At 42.1% G+C, this 27644-nt stretch overlaps 1 protein-coding gene across 3 annotated transcripts in view; it reads right to left on the bottom strand.

Annotated features, from left to right (window-relative positions):
- Nucleotides 1-27644, bottom strand: part of DYNC1I1 (dynein cytoplasmic 1 intermediate chain 1) — a 295259-nt gene that overhangs the window by 16262 nt on the left and 251353 nt on the right. For all 3 annotated transcript variants that reach the window (XM_026506111.4, XM_026506119.4, XM_044386674.3), the window contains 2 exons: nt 5583-5723; nt 1361-1486 (listed from right to left, as the gene is read on the bottom strand). In XM_026506111.4, the coding sequence (XP_026361896.1) occupies nt 1361-1486; nt 5583-5723 (267 nt within the window). The remainder of the gene's footprint in view (nt 1-1360; nt 1487-5582; nt 5724-27644) is intronic.

The raw sequence follows: 27644 nt of genomic DNA, 5'->3' as shown, positions 1-27644 counted from the left end.
CCTCTTTCCTAAAGACTCCAACCGACGTCAGTCGTCAGCAGACCATTTGCCTCTTTGCCACTGGGGACAAATAGTAACCGCAGCTTTGTTGCCGTCGGGATGACTCAGCTTGTGGCATGAAGAGTAGTTTCGGGGTGTCTCGTGAGCTAGATAACATGCAGGAAAACAGATTTTCCTGTTTCACTTAGGGTTGAACATCCCCAAATAGAAACCTCCCCTCTCTAAAGGCCTTCCGTTTCTCTTTCTGGCTGAATTAAGAGCAACACCACCACCACCTGATTGGTTTCAACATAACCAAGCACCACACACAGTCTATAGCGTATCCTCAAAGGGTCCAGTATGGAACAAACCATCGGGGGCGGCCGAATTTACAGAATGCCGACCGAGGAAACCGCACAAACCCTTCTCGGTGCGACCAGCCAAGCCCCTCCACCAGGCGGGCACACAGGGCTGCGTACGTGCAGGCTGTTCTGCACACAACTGTGGTGTATCTTCCCGCTGGAATGCAAATTCCAGATTCATATTACGCCAGAATAGCATTACACAACACTCTTGTTTTGTTTTGCTTGAAAGTTCAATATTTTGTCTTTAAGGAAAAAAATTCTTTAACCTCATTGCAGATGAAGGTTTTTGTCAACACTTTCCCATTTAGTAAAAATAAACAGATACGTTTAAGTACAACTGATTGGTAATGTAATATTTAAAATAGTATACAAATTTAAAAAGATTGATCTGAAATAAGAAATACAGATTTTTCCCCTTTGATACGTGCCATGAGATTCAGGAATACCTCATCTACCACGGAATAAGATATACTGGAGCTGTATATTCCATATAATCACTTCGAACAGCATGAAAATGGTACCAAATTCTGATTCTCCTCAGCCACTTTAGTATCGTAAGCACAACCTCAGGCTCTTTAACTGACTACATTTTAACTGAACATAACGAAACTTGACTGTTTGTTCAACAAGCTCCGAATCCAATGCTAGCATGATGAATTTGACAAACTCATTTTATTCTCATGGAATGGGAAGGAAGGACCATGCTTCCTCAAAGGATAGCTGGGAATTCGACAGCACCCCGAAAGAGCCTGGGTCATTAACTCAAGTGTCCTGTGTGTGGAAACAGAGACCAAATTAGGCCCTAAGGAAGTCTTACCAGACTCGCACGGAAGTCAATGGCAATTTGCAAACGCACTCAAGCGGGCACTTGTGGCCCCCAGGTCTTGTCAATAATTTCACTAGGTCTTTAAACTAGACATACAAGTAAAAAACAAACAAACAAGCAAAAAACCCCAAAAAACAAAAACACACACAATCAAAAACACCCAAACCTACAAACCAAAAAATATGTGTACCTCTCCAACGTCGTAGATCCAAATACGGCCTTCTGAGTCTCCAACGGCAACTTCTTTGCCGGCTTGAGCCCAACGAACACGGTTCAGGGCAGAAGCCCCCTCGATGGCCACACTTGCTGTTGGAACCTGTCAAAGGGGATACGACAGCAACAAAGAAGCTCTGAATATGAATTTAGATACACAAATGTATAATGATACGTTTAACTGGGTGAGTCACCCGTTGCCTCCACGTGCATGAAGTAACATACATCCCTCGTGCAGGGGTAAAAGGATTCATTGTTCTTAAATCATATGCTCCACTGAATTAAGGGGTAGAGAGGAGACACTTTAAGAAAAAAAAAAAGGAAAGAAAGAAAAGCGGGAGAGTCTTCTTCCACAGTCAGTGGGCACTGAGTGACAAATATTTCTCCGGATTATGCAACACACAAACACAGCAGTTAAATATGATACTTCTCGATCGGTCATGATTTATGGATCGATGGAGAGAGAGATTTCAGGATTTACCAAGATTAAAGATATTATAAAAGGCAGGAAGGGGGGGTTATGGTGGAATAAAGGTCATATGAATGTGTGTCTTCAGGGAAAAAATATGTATTGATCCCTCAAAACCTCATCGGGGAGGGGATGATCAGAAGAAGAAGAAAAAATGCAGGTGGCAAAACTTCAAAAGCTCGAATTCTCTTTCTTTTTTCTTTTCTTTTTTCTCTTGTTCCCGTTTTCCCCCTTCCTGTCAGTACCAGGGTGGCACGAAGCACTGTAGAACTTTGGAAATGCTCCCAAGGTGATACCCTGGGAGACTGCAAAGCCTATTTGTAGAAGAAGCCTCCTATCCCCTTCAGTCGGCACTGACATCTGCCAGTGTGGGTAAATCACCGTCACACTTAGAGCTGACACGGAACCTGCAGGATTTGTTAAAAGAACCCTCATCCTGGGAAAAGATGTTCGTGGGTCTTCTAGCAACAGTTGTGTAAACTCTGGTATTTCAGTTGGAGCTTTATAACTGATAGATCCGATCTCTGAGGCTTCTACAAGAATGTTGACTAGGAAATGACAACGGGCCATTTAAAAAGAAAAGAGTAAATCTCCAAACAAAAAGAAAAAAAAAATACAGTGAGAAGAGGGCCCTAGAAATGATCTCACGCCACTGTTGAAGGTCTGGGTCTACTAAACAGGTCATTTTAGGGTGGAAACCTGACATGTACTGTGCCTTAGCTCTCTCGGCATTCTGCTAGTCAGAAAAGTGAAACCATCTGTTTATAGAAGATTATTGACCCAATACCTATCTTTAAAATAGCAATAAAAACTCCATCATATGTAAGAATCTATGTTTAAACTTAATCTTAAAATCAATAAAAATTATTTTACCCGCTTAAATCACTGTACGTCAGTTGTGAACAAAAATGTAAAACAAAAGTCCCCAACTCATTTATTTTTTAAAAAATACACAATTTCGACAATAAAGGTACCTGCTGTGCAGGCTGGAGCTTGAATTTTTAACCAAACCTTTCAAAGGCCAAAACGATGTGAATTTAGATGGGCCGTACTTCTGTCAATATGCTTTATTATTACTGTGCTACTCTGCGAACAGTTCAGAGCTTCAGCGGGACAGTTTTCAGACTTAGTTTTTACCCCATAATTTAGGGAGATTGTGTAGGATCGTACCTTACCTAACTCTGTTCGAGATCAGATTTTATCAATGAATAACCTCAAAGAGTGAATAAAAATGTTGCATCTTAATATGAATATGTTAAAAAGCTAATCACTCAAACTGATTTCCGATACATTTTAAATTATGCCTAATACATTTGAAAGAATCTTATTTATTGAGAATTAAGTAGTACAGCAAACTGGGACAATTAATATTTTAACCATTTAAAAATACCTTTCTAAATATTATAAATGGTAAAAAAAATGACTATCACAGCCTATAATATGTGCTAAAAAATTATCCTCATGCTGAAGGAAATGATAAAGTATATTTTATTAGTTTGGCCCATAATGATCTTTCAAAAGTTGATGAAACTTTAGTGAAAATAATCCATATATTGGCTCTAACTTCTGTACTTTAGTTTCACAGTTATTTTCACATTTTTTTCAAGGCTCAATCATTTTAATTGCAAAGACAAGGATATATACAGCATAAATTACCCCACAGTGTGGAGGTCAGTGATACTGAGGTAGGTGAATACGAACTATCCTTGCACAGGAGCAATTGGGGTAACTTGTCTAAAGGTACAGTAATTTCAACAACAGCAACGAATCACACTGGGAATTCAGTTTCTCTCTCTTTCTTTTTTACACAAATCTAAATCCCCATCTGACAAGTGTTTGAAAAATCTTGTTCAACTTGATCGAAAGCAAAAATGATCTAAGAGTTTAAAAAAGGGTTCAGTTCATTACTGGATTTGAATTGGATTCGCTATATCCATTATTATTCTGAAAGCAGAAATATGTTTACCACAAAACTAAGCAGTTTGCATGCCCCATAATGATTTTTTAAAACGTTTAGCTATAAAACTCTTAATGTGGTTGTGCTTTGATACCTAGAGAGAGAGGGGGGAAAAACGACATTTGGCAATGTTGACACATCGATTTCATTTTACCTAAAAAGCAGACTAAAAACAAAACCAAAGACGTTACAGGAATTATTAAGGAGCGTGTGGAAAACTCACTCCACTGCATCATAGTGGGGTATCCCCTAAACATCACTGCTACTAGATCTGATTTCTGATATTGGGGGGGGGGGGTGTCTCCTAAGCCAACCTGGAAAATACGTGTGTTTTGGTTGCTTTAAGTGAATGAGTTTGTTCCACCAGGTAGAAGCAATATGATTTTAATCAACAGTGATGAAAGACTTTGGGAAACCATCACAATGTTGAATAATAAGGCATCTTTTTATGAAAAGCAATAATGTTATGAACTTTTCAACATCCAAAGTGATGGGCATTGCATGTATTCATGCCTTCTGATCATTTTCAAAGATGCTTCATTACATAACTCTTGCCTTTGTCACATAGTTCTTGTAGCCAAAAGAACACGCAGACTTGAAATATTTTCAAAAGATAACTGTTTGGCAGTGGCCACAGGTGTATATAATTTTGCGAGCTACAACGGCTCAGAAATAACACCTGAGGGATATTTCCCTGCCCGCTCCCACAAAAAATACCAGGGGAGCCTTCTCCTCCTCATATCCTCCAGCTGTAGGCTTCCTAATTAAAAAGGCTGAGCTGCTTCCTGCTCAAAACACTTCAAAAGACCTTTCTCTTGTTCTCCACTTGACGTATAGTTTGCAGTACTTGCTCCCCTTACCTGTCCCTTCTTATTTATGGAGAGCCGCCCTGAATCAGAAGCCAGGAAGTGATGAAGAGACCATTTTATTGTATTGAATTGAAGGACATTCAATATTCACGTTAAAAAAATAAAAAAACACAAAAAACCCCAAGTAGCTGAATTAGCACCTCAGTAATTTTAAGGGTGTGGGAAAAGGGGAAAACGCACATGGCATATTTTTTTAAAACGTAAAAAAAATAACATAATTTTTAAAATGAGTATTTCCTTATTGTTAATTCCCCTTTTTAAAAAACGGACCATTTTTCACTTGTGAAGTACTCTAAATGTGACACGGTGAAATCCCGTTTTCTTAAACACTACGTTTAACAGACATGTTCAGAGTTACAAACTATTGTGAAAGTCTGCCTATAACTTCAATATTTTAGACAAGGATTATTTACCTTGTAAAAATCAGATGGAGGATAGATCTAAACGCAGTCAACAGAATCCTCTTTTACGGATTTAAAGTAGAAAGTGTGGGATAGCAAACACTGACAAATAACCCTTTCTAAAAGCGCAATCTCGGGTCAGTGTCCACAAAAGCGGACTTTTCCAAGTACTTGCCAATAGAGTTATTTCAACACTGCCCTGAAATATGCCTGTGTGTCCTTTCCCACAGGGAAAGGCAGGAACACACATCACTTCACTCCTTGCAAGGAAGGGTCGTCAATTGCCCAGGCTCTGCCACGGGTTGGGGAAGAAGTGAGATGACATGATTTTGGGCCGGTGCGTCTGCCAATTCAGAGCAGTCGAGAGTGGGGGTCGGCAGCCCAGCTGCAATTGGAGGGTCAGTCCAAAAAAAGGCCGTGTAGGAGAGAGAGGGGGAGACGGAGAGAGGCCGGCTGCGCCCTCCTCCCAGCCCTCCCGCCCGGGCGCCTGCGCCGCCGCTCACCTCGGTGTCATTGTTGAGGTTCCAGAGGTCCAGGCGCCCCATCCCGTCCACGCAGGCAAAGAGCGCGGGATGCACGGGGGACCACATGACATCGTACACATAGTCTGCATTGTCTTCAAAGGAGTAGAGCGGCTTGTTGTGCTGTAAAGCAGAGAGACCGTGAAGACTCCGTGGCGCTGCCGCTGCCTCGGGCTGTCTAGCGAGCCTAATTAAAAACTTTGCACATTCACAAAGTGTCATAAAACTGCCCGAGATGAAAGTCCTCGAAAAGGTGAACCGCAGCTTTAATGTGACTAGAACTGTCCAGTGGCATAAATAAATACCGGGGGACGGGCGGGGGGAGAGGCTGGGTGGGAAGCGGGAACTCTTAAGGGGCTGGGGGGCCGGGGACCTGCGGGGGAGGCGGTTTCAGACTCAGGCGGACGAGACATTCCACGCAGGTGGACGGGGCTGCCCATTAGCTCGGAACTGTCGCCCAGGTTACGCTCTGCGAGTCGCGCGGGACTCAGACCCCACCGCCGTCCGCCTGCGGGGCTCAGACCCGCGGGAATGCTCTGGAAGCCCAGGCAGGCCAGTGCGGCCCCGGACCTTCTGCATGGAAGGCAACGCCTGCCACCTCGTGGCCGTTTTCTGTAGCTGCAAGTCGGCTTCCCGGCCAACTCTAGGCCGGATTCGTACTTCAATGGTTCCTTTGCGGCGGGAAGGGGAACACGGGTTTTAAAGGGATTTGTAGCTCTTCTGGGAGGTTAAAGATCTCGCGGTTCTAAGACCCTGGTCTCTCCCTACTCAGGTGGACTGGTGCGGCTCAGTGGAGAATCCCTGAACCTTCACAGAAGATAAGCCACATTTTCTAGATCACCCAGTATTTCCAGCAGCCCTGAAATTGGTGTTTTGGGGGAATGCATTAGCACACCCCCATTGCATACAAATGCTTCCACTCCAGAGGGATACAATAAATTAAAATGGCACTCTTGATTTCCAGTGACTATTGTCACATCAAAATAGCGCAGAAGTCAGAGGCAAGTTTGAAAGTACACCAGAAATAAAATGTAATTGGACTTCATGAATTATTCATTCCATCTGGCTTGTCTTATTCTAATTTCTGCATAATGGCTTTACTAATCCCTGATCAATTAATGTAAAATGAAATTTAAATGATAATGAAAGCCCTAGAGATAAAAGAAATTAAGTATTCTTATATCCTCTGACAGAAATCTAAACAATGGGAGTTTTTTTCCACAATGTCTTCATCCAGTCAGCTGTCTGTATTCTCTTCATGGGTTCGACTGAATGTGCAGGCCAGAGTAGTAAGATAAAAAAATATAACACATAATATGAACAATCAAATCCTTTCTGCATGGAATGTGCAAAGAATCTATCTGTAGGTAACAGCTTCAAACATTAGGGCGAACTCCGGAAGCGTACTGTCAGCAAAGGTCGAATGCGTGTGCTGGAACCGAAGTGAGAAACACCAGTGAGAAGACAAAAACCTAGAGCAAAGATTTGTGAAGGTAGTAACCGGAAGTGATTTCTCTTTCCATGAATTCTGTTGCACTGGCGTTGCTCAGAATTGAACACAATTACAATACTAGTAAAACAACGCAGATTTTAGTCGGGCCCCTGTGCACAAGGGGGGTGGATAGCAGATGCGTGAGATGTGTTTTATTTGCAAAAAGTGTCTAACGGGGAAGTAATTTGAAAAAGGACATATGATCTTGGGACCTCAAAGAAGAATTAAGTGGACATGAGCCTTATAGTTTCGTATTTTAATATTCTATAACTTTTATGCCAGAATGTTTATTATAAACTATGCTTGCAGTATGATTTCGAGGTAAAATTATTTGCAAATTGCTATTTACGGTGCTTCTTGCTTTCTCTCGTGCTTTGGACTAGGTGATTCAAACTACCTTGTCCAGAGAATATGAATATCCAGTGACACCTTAAAGTGGCATGATTGTATCATTATTCCTTACTGAGATAGAGTAGCTGGTCCTTCACTGACCACTTGTGAATATTAAATTGTAACTCTGAGTAAAAGACTATTCCCGCCCCAAATTCTTGATTTTATAGCTAGCTAGTCACTATTTGTTAAAGGACATGAGTAACACATTTTTCTTCAAGTCAAAGGGTGGAAAACACATGCTTAAAAAAAGTTGATTCTCTCAATATCCTCTCTCAATAACCCAGCTGGTAGCACAACTGAGTATACGGAGGTCTAGATAGAGACACATACATGAAACACATATCATCTCTACAGTCCTGTTTTGATTAATTATAAAACCACCCAACCTTAAACAGTCCTTTACTAGAAAGCTGATACTATTTGCTACATCAGTTCTCCCAAGAAATTATCCTGTTAATCTCTACTTTGTTTCTTTCCTTTTTTCGTTTAGTTGCTGTTTCCGTGAGAAACTTAGTCAAAATTGTCATATATCCTGGAGACTTCACTTTTTAAACATCTGGAAATAACAGCCATTGTTCATGTTACCAAAATCCAATTTTCTCATGTTTAGTAGGATTGTGTTGAAATGCTATTACTGTCTAGGTTTTCCTCCAACTTCCTCATCACCCCTGACCCTCAAGATTGAACCTCCCATTGTAAAAATCACTGGTACGTTATTCTGGGTTACAGTAGGTGCACGTTTCGTGGAAGGAAGAAGGGCTTCTGTTTTCAAAGGCTTTGTTTTAACCTTGATAAATTCACAGGTTGGAAAAATTCTTGGTCAGGATTAAATCCATTGTCAGGATACCAAGTGGACTGACAGCGAGGAACCGCTAGTTCCCAAGTGTAGTATTATAAGCTCTGGGCATAGGCTAATGCCCCCTTCCATCCTTAAGCAGTGCTATTTTGAATAGTAATTGTATTTTTTTTTGAGAAAGGAATTCTTCATTTTTTTTAAATTTGGGGCTCAAAGGTAATCTGAAAACACCATTAAGAATCTGGCGCTGGGGATAGAGGGGGGCATTTGTGAGGAGCATGGGGTGATGTGTGGAGGCGCCGAATCCCTGTATTGTTCGCCCGAAATGAATATAGCACCATGCGTGAATGAACTGGAATTAAAATAAAAACTTCAAAAAGTTATGCACAGCTACACACGTCCTGCATGTGTGACACATGCCAATGAAATAAAGCCACGACACCCTATGCTTTAGACAAGTTTCCGGGGCCGTGCCCCAAACCCCAAAATATCCACATACAGATCAGCTTGACTTTAATGCCCTGACTCTGAAACAGCGCAGAGAAGCAGGCGACCCGTCACCTCCCAGACAGAGGCGAAGGGCAGGGAAGGGTAAATTGTTGGGTGTTTGCTGTGCATGACTCTACACACACATTGTCTAATTTAATCCGCATAAAATCTCGGTAAGGTAGACGGTATTTACAGAAAAGAAAATTATAGTTCAGGAAACTTAGGTGGCTTTCTCAAGGCCACGGAGGTTGTAAGTGGTGGAGCTGGATTTGGTTCTCTGGTTTTCCTAGCTGCTAAGCACAGCCTCGACTTGACGGAACCACATGGTCCTCTACGAAACATTGCAATGGTCTTCGGTCTTCCACCAAAACAACAGCCCTGTTACCTGTTGCTCTGTTTGATTCAACTGATATTTACTAAGCACACACTGTGGAACTTGTAGGAAGGGCTAAAAAATATCACAGAATGTTTATTTCGTTTCCTGAATTGAACGTTAATAATCCTGAAGACGTTACCCATACAATTCCAGGCATCCTTAGCCCCTTATGACAATATCAGAAATCTTTTTCTCCAAAAAACTGGGAATAGGATGGGAATGGCCCATTAACCAGCAGGGATTAAGAGCAGACCATGCACTAGAGAGTATCATAAAATGATGCCAGGAGGCAGAGATCTGGGTTCCAGTTCACCGACTGCTACACAGCTTTGAGTGAGGGGCTGCGATCACATCATCTGAAAGAGGATAACACAGGACACCTGGGCCAGAAAAGGCAAGAGGAGAAAGTGGACGCAGACTACAGACGTTGGCAATTTCAACCTAACACCGTGGACCTCAGTTTTTTCGTCTGTAAGATGGAAGGCAGGAGCAACTGCCTTCGAGAGTTCGCACTGGCTTTCCAGGACTATGTTCTGCAGTAAGGATCGAATGGAATAAAGTCTGTGAAAGTTTTTTTTTTTTTTTACAAAGAGTTATTCAAAGATAAGGGTTATAATTAAAGCCATCTTCCTTGAGGTTCTGTGAAATTCACATCAGTGACTTTAAAACATTTTTTATTTCATAAAAATATACATCTGAAAATGTACTGGGGTGAAAAACTGGAAATCATGAAAGTAATGAGAGACCTCTTATTTGATCAACTAAAGAAGGAATAAAGAATGTTAAATTTACGTGGGAGAAGCAGGTAGTGAACTCTGTTCCAAAGGGAAACTACAACATCCATCAACGTTTTACAATAAAGACTTGATCTCTTGATTTGAGCTTTGATTTTATAAGTTTACTTCTGACAATAGCTAGAGCTGCATATTTTTCCAATCAGTTAACTATAAAATGATTTCAGGAAAGGGAAGTTCTATTTCTGATGTCAGGTCTATACTGAAGTCACATTTAGAGAATATAACATTTGTTTTATTTTTCTTTATGTTGTTTATTTTCCTCTCATCAGAATCTCTAGGCATCCCCAATAGGGCTTAGAATTTTGAAGGTTGGTGAATAGGAAGATTTGTGTCAACATGCCTCCTAACACCTCCAAACACTGTGGTTCTTGAGGTTGTGTTTGCCTCTAAATGATTAGCTTTCAAAGCAGATTTAGTAGAAATGTTTACCCAAACCATGAAAATTTCTTTTGGAGCAGAGGGGAAAGGGGGTGGGGGGTAATACATGGGTATGTGGGGAAGGGGCCAGAAAACTAATAGTAGAATTTCTATATTTTATTCTGAAGCAAAAAGAAAACAAATGGGATCTTACCTTGAAACTATATCCTGTTGGGAAAAAAACGATGACCAAAATACTAAACAATGAGTAATAAGCAAATGTCCTTCAAAAATTGTCATGTGGGTTCCTGTGAAGTAATTAAAATAAATAGCCAGCCAGTTCTTCCAGGAAACATTAAAATGTGAGACCACAATATCACTTTAAAAAAACCACCAAAGGACCCCAAAACTTCAGGCTCACACAAAAATGGATGCCTCTACCATAAAAAGAAAGTGCGTAAACAAACAAACAAACCAAAACTCACAAACCAAACCAAACCAAAAAAAAAAAAAAAAACAACTCTCTTGGCCAAATAGAGGTCTTGCGAATTTGGTACTATCATTAGAAAACATTATTTGCAACTTAATTTGGAATCCTTCTAAAGCACAAAGTATCCCGTATTTACTCTTTATTTCTATGGCTCATATTAAAGCAATACAGACTAGACCTAAATATCTTAACCTGCTTCTATCACGATCAGAAATTGGAAATTAGACATAAATACTTTGGGTGAGCTATTCTTAACAGCTCACGGATAGCGGGTCGGCTTGTTGTCTGTATGCATTAGCCAAAACTATATAAGGACCTTCATTTGAATGAGCAAATTTAAAGTAATTACAAAGAAGTTTCTAGAAATCCAGGAATGTAGCATTTGCCTCTCTATAAATGTGGAAGTTTGTCTAAAAACGTACTGAAGCCACATAAAAGGTGTTCTTTGTTGCACTCCCTTCCTCTCCTGCTTATTTGCATGGAAGAATCCTCCTAATCCAGGAGGCGCCACCAATAAAGAGGATAATTATCCATATAAAAGAATGTATACATATTCACAGGTTTTGACTAGTATTTGAGTGTTTAAAGCCATGATAAAAACTACCAGCTTTGCCTAATTCATAAAAGGAATATCTCCCGCACTGGCATGATTTTCATGAATATCAGCTCCACCTAATGGTTCTTCTCTAAAATGGGCATTTGAGTAGCACAGACCTGTACAGAATCCGTGCGAAAACACTAACCGGACTGGGAGGCTCTCTTAAATTGCTGCCTGCACTCCTCTCAGCGGCGCTGGCTCTTTCGGTATGTTCTGCCTCTTTGCTTGAGCTGCGGCAGGGCAGAGGCGGTCACTGTATTGCCCAAACCAGGAGTGGCCGAGTTGGTTCCTTAGTACCACTGAGATGGCTCGTTCTCTGGACTGATACTCTCTCTCTGAAGGGCCACGTGGCCGTAGGAGGCAAAGAGTTCAACAGAAGCCCTCTGGTTGCTGCTGCGCCAATTCCATGTCTACTACGGTTGAGTGGTTTCATGTCCAACATGATCTCAGTTAGAGAAAGAAGCATTCAGCAGACGTAGGTAAAGGTCAGGTTGCTTAGAGACTGTATTCAGGGTAGGAGGGAAGGATGTTGGTATTAAGGATGAGGGGTGTAGAGGGATGATAATGGGTTGGACCTAGAAGCAGCTAGAAGCGTGGCTGTATCCTTGCCTTGAAGACTTGAAAAGTTAGAAGAATGCGTGCATGAAGTGGTATTTGCAGGCACGGTGGTGTTTATTCACTTATTACCTATTTAATGTCAAACTGTTTAGCTGCATTTTACTGGTGGTTAGATGAAGTGGCAGAACGTTTCCACGCTGATCCTGAAACTGTCAGCCTCCACTCTGGCATCCGGCTTACAAACTGTCTCACCAGTATAAATAAACTGCTATATACCTATGTATGTATAATTCTTAAAGAAATATTTAAAATATATAAAATTATAAACCTAGATCCATGCATTATACCTTGATTCGTACTTATTTCTAAAGTACACGTAAACATTCACTGGTCCCCAGAGCTAATCTGACATTAGTGGCCTCACTACACTTAGTAGATATGACATTTTGAAAAATTTCATTTTTGTTCAAAAAGTCACATACCCACATGCCCAGATTTGTGGGTTTAAAATCTAATGGTAAAATTATTTAAAATGTTTAAAGATTTTGTTTATTTAAGAGGGAGAAAGAGAGAGGGAGCAGGAGGAGGGGGGTAGGGGGAAGGGCAGAGGCAGAGGGAGAAGCAGACTCCCCACTGAGCAGGGAGCCAGACGCTGCCGGGCTCAATCCCAGGACCCTGAGATCAAGACCTGAACCGAAAGCAGACGCTTTTAACTGACTGAGCCACCCAGGCACCCCAAAATTCTTTAAATTTTTGATTCTACTTCTTACATCAGTAATTGATCACATATATATAGTCTATCTATACCTATATCCCTATATCTGTCTGTCTTTATATACATCAAGGGTGCATTTTCAAAGGGTCAAGGCAAGTTTTTTGTAGGTCTGCACTCCTGTGTCTCCTGCTGTTAAGCGTAATACATCTTTTATATTATATCTAGTACTAGTATAGCTGATACTTAGATTTATTTCAATCATGGAAAAACCAAAAAAGGAGGCTCGCACATAGCAGAAGTTCAAAATATTCTGTTACACCTAAGCCAAATTGAAATTAATCTTTTCAAAAAGCAAACAGAAGCTACACGTCAGGTGAAGAGATTCAGGACTTTGTACATGGCTGTGGGGAAATAATCTACATTAATTAGGAGCCCTGGACAAACTGCAGGGTTAAGGGGTCACGTAAAGCTGGCCAAGGCCAAGATGGACCCACACTGATGTGGTCCAAAAACAATTACTTTGGGTGGTAAAAATGGATTTTGATTTATCTTCCCACATCAGACATACAGGGTAGATTAGATCACGAGGCAGGGGTGGAGACATCTTTGAATCTCGTAATTATGAGGACACTGTGTCTGTTGTTTGTTACCCTCATTCTCTCTTTAATATCATTGCTTAGAAGGAAAAGGTGGGGTAGGCAACTCGTGAAAAGGAAAGGCAAATGTTTCCACTCTGGTTCAAAGAGCCACAGAAAAGATCCACGGCCCTTCCTTCATGCACAATGGGAAAGCCCAGGCAGTTGGGGGAAGGAGTCTCAAAAGTATTTGGACTTACATGGATCATTCGCACCTTCTGGATAAATATGTGTTGGTGGGTGAATCTGGGGGGGTGTGTGGGTAGGGGTAAAAGGACAGGAAGTATGAACACAGGCTACGTCTGGCTATGACTTGATGATCACATTCTTGTGGTTTCTTTTAAAGTTAAAGTATTCTCCCTGGGTGAGCTTAAAAAGGAACCCCTTTTCCCCCTCATCCTCCACCTCCCGCCCCCCCCCACAGAGAACAAAAAGAAGGAAGGAAGGAAGGAAGGAAGGAAGGAAGGAAGGAAGGAAGGAAGAAAGAAAAAGAAAGAAAGAAAGAAAGAAAGAAAGAAAGAAAGAAAGAAAGAAAGAAAGAAAGAAAGAAAGGGAAAGAATGAATTGGATGACTGGCCATGCAGAATTACTGAAAGCCAATCCTAACGCTGGCTATCTTGTGTCCGAAGGGAGGGGAAGATGGGTGAAATGGGGATGAGGGGAGAAAAAAAGTGAGGCAGACGCCACCTGAACGGTGTGTTCATCAGAAAGGCAGCCAGCGGGGCTCTGGGGTTGTGGGGAAAGCGCGCTGTCATCAGCCCGTGTTACTGGCAGTGAACTACTGATTTTGTTCATCTTCTTTCCTATTCGAAGTGTTATGCTTAGATTCTGTCATAGCAAAAACTTTAACTTGTGATTTTTATTGTGTTCTTCTGATGTTTAAACACTGAACAGAAGTAAATATGCTCGAGGCCCTTTGTTAGAAGTATGTACTTTTTAGATGTGTTCATCTCAGTTTAAAATAATCTAACCCATTTTAACAAAGTAAGTTATTTCGCTTAGGACATCCAGGAGTATTAACCTATCAACAGTGAACTATTAAGGACCTACGTATGCTTTCTACTTCGGGCCATCAATAGAAGCAATCTAAGCTCTAATTCTGTTCTCAAGGACTCACAATCCAGGTAGGACTATGAAAATTATGAAATAAAAGGAAAAGGATACGGTTTATTTGGAGGTCTATTTTCTCATTTTGTCCCAGAAGGATCTATGGTGTCTTACAAATTAAATGTCTGCAAAATTAAGAATAAACACACAGCAGAAGCAGGTAGGACAGACAAGGTTTCCTAGGATTCTGAGATAAGCTGATTATTATAGTCGGGTCCCGAAACATCCCTAAATCTCCTGACAACTAAGACAAAACATGTTGTATCACAAGAAGGTATGTAAATTTCACCATCTGAAGCAAGAAAGATTATAAATTCCTCCTCAAAGACACATTTTTGGGAAAAACTCAAGGAGGAATTTACCATGTCTGTGAATCCCTGGAAAAGAGACTGGGTTTCTGTCTTGTTTATACCAAAGAAAAAGAACAAGTATGTAGCCAGGTGCGAAATTCTGTGGTACAGCTGTTTGGTGCCAGAGGAATTCGGAGATTCGGGGGGGAGTGGGTGTTGGTGGTTACCATGGTCTGATGTGGTCAAGGAAGGTATTATCTAGGACAGGTGATGGAACCCGCCTTGAAAGATGCCTAGACTTTGACAGATGGGAAGGAAGCCCGTCAAGGAGGGGAAAGCAAAACATGCAGAGACCTGGCTGTGAAAATCAGCACGGAATTCCCAGATGGATGGGAAGCTGAGGAGTGGGAACAGCCTGGTGGACCCTGAGAGTTTGTCCTGAGGAATAACAGGAAATAATTCTGGTTTGTTTAGGGTGGGGTTGGGGCCATGTTATGAATGGTCTTAAGTATAGAGTTCAGACTTTTCGAAGCCATGAGCTACGAACTTCTTCAACGGGGATTGGTACACGTGCTGAGCGTTGTACTTTGCGCTGAACGGACGCAGAGGTGCCTATGTTCACGTGTTTTCAGTTTTTCCAGTGTGGACAGCTGAACAATGATCATTAATTGAGTAGAAAGAAAAAGAAACAGAGTGGGGAAGGAAGACATAGTTTGTATTTTATTTTTTTTCTAGTTTGTACTTTAAACATGGTGCATTTGAGTCTCTGGAGAAGATACTCAGGTTAAGCCGGCAGTGGAAAGGTAGGTCTGGGATTGAAAGGGAGGGCAGGCTTGAAGTCCATGCCCAGGAAGCATTCATGAGAGAGGCTGAGGGAGAGGAGACGGTGGAGAGGAAGGAGACATTTTGAAAAACTGGGCCAAGGAAGTGAAAGGGAAAGAACCAATGGAGAGGTCTAAGGCAAACCAAGAGACATAACAGGGGCTGGAGAGGGCCACAGGAACGAGACGCGGAGAGTACAATAGAAAATGAGGACTAAAAAAAAGCCATTGCATTGAGCAAGTAGGGGCTTACGAATGGCCTCAGAGAGAGAAGTGTCAAAAGACTAATCAGGTTTGTTGAGGAGGGGGTCGGGATCTGTGGCAGGGGTGGGCGAGGGTGCACATTGGCTCTTCAAGTGCTTTGGCAAACTACACCAAATTTTAGGACATGTTTGTGATATTTTAAGCTAACCCATCCATCGAATCATGAACCACCAATCTCTAAGAGGATCCTAACATCACTGGTGTTTGTGTTCAGGGCTGCCTCCTTTTTTTTCCTCAAGGTCAACCCACTTGGCATTAGTCTCCTCAGGGCTGAACCTCTGCCTTCCCTGATCAATTCTGTATTCAGCCTCCTCCCTGGGCTACCTCTTATTCTTCCAGCATGCTACTTTGGTTCAGAACCTGGCCCCTCACCCTGGTACCTTGAAACCTAATCTCTTATGAAAGTTTTAGTTGCTGCCCAGTCGTGGCAAAGATTTCAGTGTGTTTGTACACCGGGGGCAAGGACCAGGAGCAGGGCACTGTTTTGAGGAGGAAAAGTGATGTGAAAAGTAGTAACAAAACATAGGCTACTAGTGACTTGGACAGTAGGAAATCTAGCCGGGAATTTCCTGTGTATTATAGGAAAAAAGTGTTGAGACTTACATGTCTGATGAATGATAAGTTTTATCTCCTTAAAAACAAAAAAACTTATCCTTGGATTGAAAGCATCAGTATGTACCCGAGAGGATCTGTAACATGTACATTTCAATTGGTGTGTGTGTGTGTGTGTGTGTGTGTGAAAGAGAGAGAGAGCAACAGACATACACACACACACACACACACACAGACATACTTTTCCATGGATTATTCTTATTCTTATATATGTATTTGTCTGGAAACAGGAGAAAGGTACACTGACTAGGAAAAAGCCTGAATCCAAAACCACCACGCAGCAGCTCGGTACCCTGCACCAGTCAGTAAATATATTCTGGTCATGGTGACAACAGTGGAGTGGGTCTTTGGATTCAGAGTCAACAAAGTCACTTCTTACATTAACCACATTGCACCAACTGTTCCTGCTACTTTCCCTCAGCATCTGCTGCCCCTGGGAGTCCACTGTGGGAGCTGGAGCTCTTCAGGCACTAGGAATGGTGTGTGTGTGTGTGTGTGTGTGTGTGTGTGTGTGTGTGTATGAAAGAACCTCATGGGACATTCATTATTGTTAACTTTTTTGGTCCCTAACGAAGGGTGAACTGTGATAACGAAATATCCTTAGCTCTTGTTATGGGCTGCATTGTGTCAGCACCAAAATTCATATGTTGGAGTTCTCACACCCCAATACCTCAGAATGTGACTGATTGGTGACAGGATCTTTAAAGAGCCAATTAAGGTTAAATGAGGTCCTGCGGTGGGCCCTAGTCCGATACAACCGGTGTCCTCGTGAGATGAAGACATTAGGACACAGACATGTACAGAGGAAGAACCATGTGAAGACACACGAAGACCCCATCCGCAAGCCGAGGAGAGAGGCCTCGGGAGACATCAACTCTGCCATTACCTTGATCTTAGACTTCTCACCTCCAGAGCTCTGAGGAAATAAATTGCTGTTGCTTTAGCCGCCCGGTCTGTGGTTCTCTGTCATGGCAGCCCCAGCAAACTAAAAGAGTTTGCAAATGAAAAGGAACACTTCCATTTTCCCGGCCTCTAATGCACACACCGACGTGGGCACATTCAGCCTACAGTCTGTACGTAGGGAATTGCCCCAAGAGTGCAAGACAGACACTGCTTCTGAGCAGCTCTTCCCCTTCCTGATCACGTCCCCTTGTGATCTCTAATGGCACCTCTACCTTGCGCCTTACTGCCCCTTCCACTAAGGGGGCCTGTACTGAATACAAAAATCTGCTCCCTTCTGGAGACAGCAGAGCCTCTCTTTCTCACTTAGCTTTAAATCACACCCGGCGTTCTGCAGGGGTGCGGAGACGATGGGGACAGGTGAGGACGGGCAGTGGAAAGCTGTGTGGAATTCAGTGCGATCTCAATACAAATGGGCCGCATTGCAGGGATGGCGCTAAGCAGCAACCAGAAATTACAGTTGTGTTCAATTCAGTCAGTCACTGTAGCCTGAAGACAGAGCTATTTTCCCCCCAGAAACAGAAGTCTTCTGTGCTTGAGATGAGAGTTTATTTTGGTTTAATTTTGTCACCCTCTGCAGCTCAGTCTTGGCCTCCTTTTCTTTTAGGAAAGGTAGTCGGGGACTGAGCTGGGCGGTGGGGTCAGAGGGCAGGGAACGGCGAGGCAAGCAGGCGGGGCAGATGGAGCGTGACGCGGCTCCTGACACCGAACCCTCTGGTCCAGGGGTTGGGGTGAACCTTTAGACTCGAGCAGGCAGGCCCCTGCCCAGCTCTCCTTTCTCAGCCTCCTTCAAGGCTAATTACTGCTGAATGGGTTCCTGAGGCTGGAAAAATTTCAAAGAATTTTTGAATACATCTCTGCAGTTCTCTTCTCTTAACAATAGGATCTATCAAACAGCGAGGGGAAGGCTCTGTTTAAAAGCGCCGACAGGAGATCAGAAGAATGTGTTTGATTGCTAAAGTGACTAATTTATTTTTACACAGTATTAATGATGCTACAATAACCAATATCTGTAGCCTGGTTTTGACAGTTTATTGCAAGGGTTCTCATTGTTTAAAAAAGAAGAACAAGGAAAAAAAAAAAGAAAGTACGGAAGAAAGAGAGTGTTTTATTTTGCTACATTTCCATTTGTTAACAAAACTCCTCATAAGCAAAACCAGAGGTCATTAGCGAACAACCAAAACATGTCTGTCTCCAGAAGAATACAACTCCCTTCATCGTTTAAAATACAGCTCTGCTGAAAGCCCAAATCATGACAAATCCTTAACATGAAAAATTCAGCGCCGACTTGAAACCACCTGACTTTACTCTGGGTTTGTGTTCCTTAAAATTACCTAGAAAATACCATAATCTTCTCTTCGTGCGGCTGGATGGGGGCCAGGGCCCTGGCTCCAGAGGCAAAGGGCAAAACTAAAAATCACATCGGAACAGACAGCTCCACCCTGTCTCCCAAGTCCACTTGGCCCCGTGACAACGAGTGAGGTCTAAAGCACATTCATCCACGGCCTGGGTTTCTGGCCCCAGCTCAAGCCTCTTATAGGACAACCAAAAATGAAATCCAAAATGTTATCACCCTCGCCTTTAGAAGTCAAATGGGCTTAAGTGATCGTCCTGTGTACGGTGAGTAGTTCACATCTGCCATATAATAGAGACCCGTAGAGCCCTATGAAAATGTAGTTTTGTTTAGGAGAAGGACCCTTAGCTGGGAGTTTACATTCCAAAGGGATTTTTGACAATAATTGTGTGAGGTGTCTACACACGTGTATATGTCCGTGCACGAGTGAGACTGAGAGAGAGAGAGAGAGAGATTTCCACATCAAACAAAACCCTTTGAGAGTGAAAGGTAGGAATGGGGACTCCACCGTGGGGGCCTGCTTACCTGGCGCCCCCAGACTATGGGTAAGCCTCTCTGTGCCCTTCATTCTCCTTCACTGGAAGTTCAGTTCCTAAGGACTCACTCTCCCCACGCCCCCCACTCCGACGCCCTGCTCGGCGCTCTGGGTGGGTGAGAGCCAGGAGACACTGTCAGGTCATTTTACCTCCTGCGGGCCAGTGACAGGCCCAGTACCAATAACTACATTGAGAAAGTACGTCCACGCCACAGACCCCAGGCCGGCCCTCCAACAAGACAACCGGGCTGTGAATACCACCGTCTGGTCCCACCGGGGCAGATCAGTGCTGAAGTGGTAGGGCCGGGCTTTCCAAATACGCTTTCCCCGATCCCCTAATCAAAACCCTCTGCTCCAGCCAGTGTCTGCCTTCTCGGACGCGGCGTCCCCTCTGCACTGTGAAAACCTTCTGGCCTTCGAGCCTTTGTTCCCCTTGGACAATGTTCTACTCGCTCCCCTTCTCCCAGTGAAGCCCTGCCTCACCCACAATCCCCCCTCAAACACCCCCACAGGCACAGAGTTGTCTCCGTCCCCCAGGCCTCAGACATTGTTTTGCCATGTCTTTCCAGGCACTGCGTCTGGGGCTGCCTTGGAGTCTGTCTGACTCAGTTACATTTAAATATATTCTTACTTCATTCCTAAATTGTTGTTTAGTTTTCCATGTAGAGCTAGGGCCTTTCTTTCTTTCTTTCTTTCTTTCTTTCTTTCTTTCTTTCTTTCTTTCTTTCTTTCTCTTTCTTTCTTTATTTCTTTTTCTCTTTCTTTCTTTCTTTTTCTTAAAAAACTTAAAACTTTCTTAAAAACTGCTCATTATTTACAGCAGTTTTACACTCACGGCAACGCTGAGCAGAAAGTACAGAGATTTCCCACACCCCCCCGTCCCGACACACGGCCAGCCTCCCCACTGTCCGCAGCCTTCCCAGGGTGGCAGGTTTTTACAAGTGCTGGATCTACGTGGATACAGCGTTACCACTCCAAGCCCACAGATGACATCAGGGCTCACTCCTGGTGATATACAGTGTGCGGCTTGGGACAATGTGTAGTGACATCTATTCGCCACTGTGGTATCACACAACGCGGTTTCACAGCCCCGAAATGCCTCTATTGGAGCAAGGCTTTTCAAACACATTCTGGAGCCGGGGGTTCAGTTCTTGAAGGGAGGGGCATTCTGGGAGTTCTCTAGGAGAAATATTAATTTTGTATTTTCCTCTAGGTAGTAAGAGTCGAGAGGTGAGGTTAAGCTGCTCTGCATGAGCGGGATGTTGCGGCCTTCTAACCGTGTCCGTCAGAAGCAGGCCAGTCGTGGCAGGCCGGGGGAAGAAACACCGAGGAACCACGAAGGGGAAATGACCCATTTGTGTCAGGTGAAGGTCATTCTTGGAGTCATCACACAGCACAGGTCACCAAGTGAAGTCAGCCTGAGAGTCACACCGTGTCACCAGTTTACTTTCAAAGAAACCTTATCACTTAAGTTAATATAGTTCATTTAAATGGTATGGGAGGAGGGTAAATTTAATTTGTAATTTGGGGGGAGCCGTAAAATTATTTAAGAGTTATAACCTATAGTGCATATATATTTTATTTTTATTTATTTTTATTTATTTATTTTTTATCTATTTGACACACAGAGAGAGAGAATGAGAGAGAGAGAGACCCGGACAAGCAGAGGGACTGGCAGAAGGAGAGGGAGAAGCAGGCTTCCCACTGAGCAAGAAGCCCAATGCAGGACTAGATTCCAGGACCCTGGGATCATGACCTGAGCCAAAAGCAGATGCTTGACTGACTGAGGCAACCAGGCCCTCTTTATTTATTTATTTATTTATTTATTTATTTATATTATTTTTAAAGATTTATTTACTTATCTGAAAGAGAGAGAGAGCAGGCATGTGCACACCAGTGGGGAGAAGGGCAGAGGGAAAACAGCAGACTCCCCGCTGAGCCTGAGGTGGGGCTTGATCCCAGGACCCTGAGATCAGGGCCTGAGCCGAAATCAGGAGTCCCTGCTCCACTGACTGAGCCCCCCAGGCTCGGCAGCTCATATATATTTTAAAACCTTCAGTATCTTTCCATTACCTGTTCAAACAGAATCCACACGCCTCCTTAGGCCAACAGGACCATGCTCACTTGACCTCTGATTACCTTCTCAACCCCCTCTTCTGCCGTTCTGTTGTTGCTGCCAACTCGGAGGCCTTTGTCCTGATTCTCACACAAACCAAGTCAAGCTTGCTCCTCGACTCATGGGAGCGAATCACATTTGTTTGACTCCATCGATTTACATTTGTTCCCTACAACAGCCTCCCTCCCCTCACCTTCATGGAGCAAAGGCCTTTTCATCCTCATGTCTACTCAGGCGTCCTCTTCGCAGAGGGGACTGCCCTAGTCACCCATCTAAACAGCTGTCCCTGATTCTCGTCACTCTCTATCCCAATCCCGCTTCATTGGTTTCCTACCACGTACCACTCTCGGAAATGTATCATGTACAGCTGGTCCGCATTTATTCATGGATTCTACATTTTCTGCATTTGCCTACTTTCCAAGATTTATCTGTAAGCCCCAAATCAGTGTTTCACAGTCACTCATGGGCAAGGGCAGAGTGGAGGAAAATCTGAGTCAGCTGGCATGCACATTCCCGGCTATGGCCGAATAAGACCAGCTCTGCGTTCTTGTTTCAGCTCCCGTACCATAAATAAATGCCCTTTTTGTAGTTTATTTGGTGCCATGATTTTTCATTTTCATAGTTTTTTGTTGGTGATGTCACAGTTTATAATGGCCCCCAAGCATGGTGCTGAGTGTCGATCAGCGCTCCCAAGCACAAGAAGACTGGTGCGCCTTCCTGACAAAGTGTGTGTTCGATAAGCTTCCTTCAGGCATGGGCTCTTGGCTGGATTCATTGCTAATGGACCAGCCTTACACAGGAATAAGGTGTCTTCAAACAGAAGTACACATAAAACAAGATCGTGTTTTTGTTTTGTTTTGTTTTGTTTTTTAGAGAGAGAGAGAGAGAAAGTGTGCAAGCATGGAGGGAGGGGCAGAGGGAGAGGGAGAAAGAGAATCTTAAGCAGGCTCCACGTGGGGCTCAGAACGTGATGCGGGGCTCTATCTCATGACCCTGAGACCAGGACCGAGCCAAAATCAAAAGTAAGTCGCTTAACCCACTGAGCCACCCAGGTGCCCCAAAACAAGATCGTGTATTGATTGGTTGGTGAAAATGTAGTGACCAGAGGCTCTCAGGAGCTTACTCCTGTACTTCCCCCAGAAGCAGTGGTAATGGGCAACTTCACAGAACACAACTGCCATGAATGAGGATTGCTTATGTTTGTTTCTTTTGACGTGCACACGTTTTTTCTTCCCATCCAGAACGAACATGCCTGTGAAGTCAAGTACTTTGTCTGCCTTTGTTACCTTGTTCAGGGCCTAGACCATAGTAAGACTGCAATAGTCATGTATTAAATGAATAAATACAAGGAGTGTATATGTTATTCTCTGTTTATATGTATTTGATTATAAAGAAAATAATCGAAGGTAATGCTGGAGGTTGACAAGAACTTTTTCCTTTAAGGAAATTCTATTCTTGATACTCAAGTTTGAGTAATAAGATGTACACTACGCATCCACTGGCAGCAGGAATCATGTCTCATTTCTGTTCTGGTGGAAGTCCTTGGCATAAGGTTAAACATACACTAAGTGCTTCTTGACTGTTGGTTTAATGAACAAATAATCGATCAAATATACTATTCTTTTGATTAGAAGGATAGAGAAGGCAATACTTGCCTTTACTTAGTACCAGAATATATTTTTAAATGTTTATTTATTTATTTGAGAGACAGCGTGCACGAGTGGGGGAGGGGCAGAGGGAGAGAATCTTCAAGCAGACTCTCCAAGGAGCACAGAGCCCGATGTGGGGCTTGATCCCAAGACTCATGAGATCATGCCCTGAGCTAAAACCAAGAGTTGGACGGTCAACCGACTGAGCTACCCAGGCGACCCTCCACTTCATAGCAGAATCTTAACTGTACACTGCTACCAAGAAATTGAGAACACAAGCCACATCCTGAGAGAGGATATTTGCAAAAGCCATTTGACAAAGGATGGTTATCTAAAATATTCAAAGAACTCTTAAAACTCAACAATAAGAAAATAAACTACTTGATTTAAAAAATGGACCAAAGATTTTAACAGACACCTCAAAAAGAAGATACATAGATGACAAATAAGCATATGAAAAAATGTTCCATATCACCTCATCAGGGAAATACAAATTAAAACTTCAGTGAGATGCCACTACACACCAATTAGAATGGCCAAAATCCAAAACACTGGCAAAACCAAATGCTGGTGAGGATAGGGAGCCACAGAACTCTTCTTCATTATTGGTGGGAATGCAACATGGTACAGCCATTTGGGAAGACAGTTTGGCAGTTTCTTACAAAACTAAATATACTCTTACCATACGATCCAGCAATCATACTCACTGGTAGTTACCCAAGGGAGGTGAAAACTTCTGTCCACCCAAAAACCTGCACACAGATATTTATGGAAGATTTATTCATAATTGCCAAAACTAGGAAACAACCGAGGTGTCTTTCAGGAGGTGAAAAGATTTAAAAACTGTGGTACGTCTAGACAATGGAATGTTATTCAGCACTAAAAAGAAATCAGCCAACAAGCCGTGAAAACACGTGGAAGAACATTAAATGCATATTACTGGGTGAAAAAAGGCTATGTACCATAGAATTTCAACTATATGACATTCTGGAAAAGGCAAAACTATGGAGATAGTACAAAGATTAGTGGTTGCCAAAGGGTAGGGAAGCAAAGGCAGAGCACAGAGGATTTTTAGGGTGGCGACAATATTCTGTATGATAATATAAGGATGAAGAGATAGCATTCTACATCTGTCCAAACCCATAGAATGCACAACACTAAGAGGGAACCTTAATGTAAAGTATGAACTTTGGATGACTGTTAAAAAAAAAAAATAGCACTGTTACTATATTCTTACATGTTTTGCAATGATAACGCAAGGGTTGATATGTATACATTCATGTGTTCATATGCGTGTACAGCTGATTGGACAGAAGGGGAAAAGATCAATGGAGTAGAAAAAAGTGATACACGGAGAGTGCAGTTTTGAGAAATATCAATAAAGAATGAACAGAGGTGTCTTTGCAGGTCTGTAGGACACAGTTGTGTTTTGGTGGGGTGCCTGAATGAGGATTGAAATACATTTGCAACAAATAAAAAAGTTCAGAGTTTATTTTATTGTTAATTAGTAATATAACTGCTACTGGCTTAATTTCATTTATATGTGATTGGTCAATAAGATAATCACCTATATTATATGTTAACCATTTATGACTCTGATTGAAAGCAGTGGGAATACAGAACAGATATGAAATATGACCACTGATCTTAAGAAAGCTCATAGTTCAGTGGAAGATGGAAACAATTAACAAATAAATACAACAAAAGACCTTTACATTGTATTCGGGTGCTGAATTTTTTGGTGTTGATTGAAGTTATTGTAAGAATAGTTTCATGACTATATCATGATGCATTATTAAACCAGATAGAATGGTTAAAGTTATTCAAGCATCTGAATCCACTGTTAAATGGCAAATAAAAATAGGTGGACTGTTCAAACTGTTAAAACCATTGCTTCTAACACAATGATTTCCAACAGACTCAATTACAATCAATGTGAGACAGAAAAAATCTGGGACTAAAAGGAATCTGAATCATTCCCCTCATGACGTGGGTTTTCTTTAAGGTAAAACTGGGGGATTAAACAGGGCATCTGTAGCATTCTATGACTTAAACCAGATTTTCTTGTTGCCCTTCTTTCTCATTTCCCCACACATGGACTTTGATTCTAAAAAGAACATAAAGACTGCTTATTTAAAAAAAAGTGGGATATTTATTTAATCACTATTCCATGCGGTGCTGGCCTCGTACCTCCCACGGCTTCTGGAGCCTTGACACACACCTTCACGTCTAAATAAGATTTCTGGACACTTAATTCATCCTATCTTTCAGTCTCTCTCTATTTTCCCTCTAGATATATTCAAGTTCATTAATCATTTCTATCCTTACTAGGTTTTGGAGGGTTTTTTGTTTTGTTTTGTTTTTTTGTTTTTTGGGCTTTTTTTTCTTACTTGTTTGACATTATTGCTGGAAGCGCAAATTGGAAAGATTGTATTTAGAAATTTTGGGACTGATGGTTAGATGCTTGTCCAGAAGGGTGGAAAACCATGAAATGCAGGTTGAGGTGTTTGAAGTGATTAGGAAAGCAAGTAGAGCCGTGTCAGTCAGAGTTTCCAGAGCTATGTTCCAAGGAATACTGTTCTCTCAGTATGTTTGGATAAAACTGAGTCCCATGTCAGATAAATCTGAGGATCTCTGCGTGCCATAAACCCAGCCCGTCTCTGAAGAGTAAGTTAAAAAGGCCTCCGTGCTAAAGATACTTGTTCACTTTAACTCTTTCAGTATCTTTTTAAATCATAGAACTCCCACCGTTAAAAAATGCCTGTTTAGATTCCTCAAAATACAAACATTGTTATATGTTGTAGTAAGAGGAGATGGTACAATGAAAGGTTTTAGGAAAATTACCTAGGAGGATTATGTAGGAAGAGTGAACATGGAAAGGCACCAACCTCAGAGAAATAGGTAATAATTTTGTCACAAACTTGGCAAAGAAGACATGGTCGTTCCCTGCTCTTAAGGAACTATTTCCCCAGACAGACAGACTTTTAAGAGATGGGGAAGGGCATTGTTAGAGAAGATCATGGCTGTTCTAATTCATTACAGATCTAGATTAACACAAAATACTGTAAAAAAGAAGAAACAAGCTCACACGCATGCAGATACACACAGATATTTCACCCTTCATTTTAATGGTTCATGGATTGCTAAATTAAAGAAATGTGCTTAATAGCAGAAGAATTAAAAACTTAGCTGATTTACTGATCTTTGCAAAAAGAGGGTAACTGAGGGAGAGAAAAATCAAACAATCAGGCATAAATTAAGTTACATAGATGGGTGGAAGCCAAGAGTCTCAAGTATAACCTTCCTGGATTGGTGACCCATTACACCTCTTAATGCAGCTGGGTCTGGCAGAGTGGTAGAGGGGAAATCTGGTTTAAAAGTTAAATTTTTAATCATTAAGGAAGGTCCTAAGTGAGGAGGAAACTGACAATTTATAAGAGACTTCTTCTTACTTTTGACTTGGGCTTAGTTCAAGCCAATGAACCGGGGGACAAGAGAGAACACTATTTCACTCTACCGCCAATTCCACAACATTCCTCTCCAGAAACTTCCACAGAGCTGGTGAGCTTCCAGTAGTAAACACTGAGGTCTATTTCCCCAGAATTTATGGGAGGGCCTGTTATTCTCCTTTGGAAGAGAAAATAAGAGTTTTCAAAGATTAATTATATTTATTTTTCCTCTACAAAACTTTTATTTATTCCTTACAAAGTACTAGAAGAATGAGAACATTCTCCCAATTTTTATTGTCCCAAGTTGATAAAGAAGCAATTTGTCATAATGGTCCAATTCTACTTGTTCCATATTGAGTGTAATACTGGCAAACTAACACATATCAGACACAGGATAAAGATGAACAAAGTAATATCCTACTCTGAGAAAAAGTGTATAAATACATACTAAACAGTCAACCAAGTTAAAAGAAACGCGTAGAAATTGTAAAAGTAATTGGCATTAGAATAGACTAAGAAAAAAATCCTTACATGTGCTTTCTTTAGACCTAGGACAAATGATATTTCTCCATCTTCTTGTCCTGCCATATTTAAATCCTCTTTGAGAAGTCAGGACCTGGTGGGGCAGGGACAGGAAAACTAATGGGGTTCTGAGTAAGGATTTAGAAGCACTAGTGACACGAGTTTCTTGGAACAAAGTAGGATGAGGAAGAGAGAATATATCTTAGGCTCAAAAACTTAAAAGCAATTATAAATGGATAAAAGGAAAAGTCCAATTGAAGTTACAACGGAAGAACAAGCAAACGTACAGCTAGCAGAGAGGTAAGATGAGACAATTCTGCAACACTCCGTTCAAGATGGCGTCCTGCGGCAGCGTATTTACAGAAATACACTTAGCATGATGTGCTGTCCCTGGTCCCACGCCAGTCGTGTGGAAGTATTCCGTTGGATGCAGCTTCCACTATTACGACGATGATTATCATTGTAGTCTTTCTGATCATGATCGGGCTTCATCTGCGTATTTAAGTGTCGTGGAGAATTGGGAGGGAAGTCTCAGGAAAGGATGCAAATGTAAACATTCTGGTCAATGGAGATGCTACTCCTGAGTGTGGTAGAACTGAAGAGTGTGCATTAATGGTCTAATCAAGTAATGTTAAGATAGGAGGGGCTATAGGATGTGCGCAGAGGTTC

Source organism: Ursus arctos, unplaced genomic scaffold (genome assembly GCF_023065955.2).
Source record: "Ursus arctos isolate Adak ecotype North America unplaced genomic scaffold, UrsArc2.0 scaffold_3, whole genome shotgun sequence".
Lineage (NCBI taxonomy): Eukaryota > Metazoa > Chordata > Mammalia > Carnivora > Ursidae > Ursus > Ursus arctos.
Note: the sequence above shows the minus strand (reverse complement) of the source record. Positions and strands in the feature narration are given on the sequence as shown.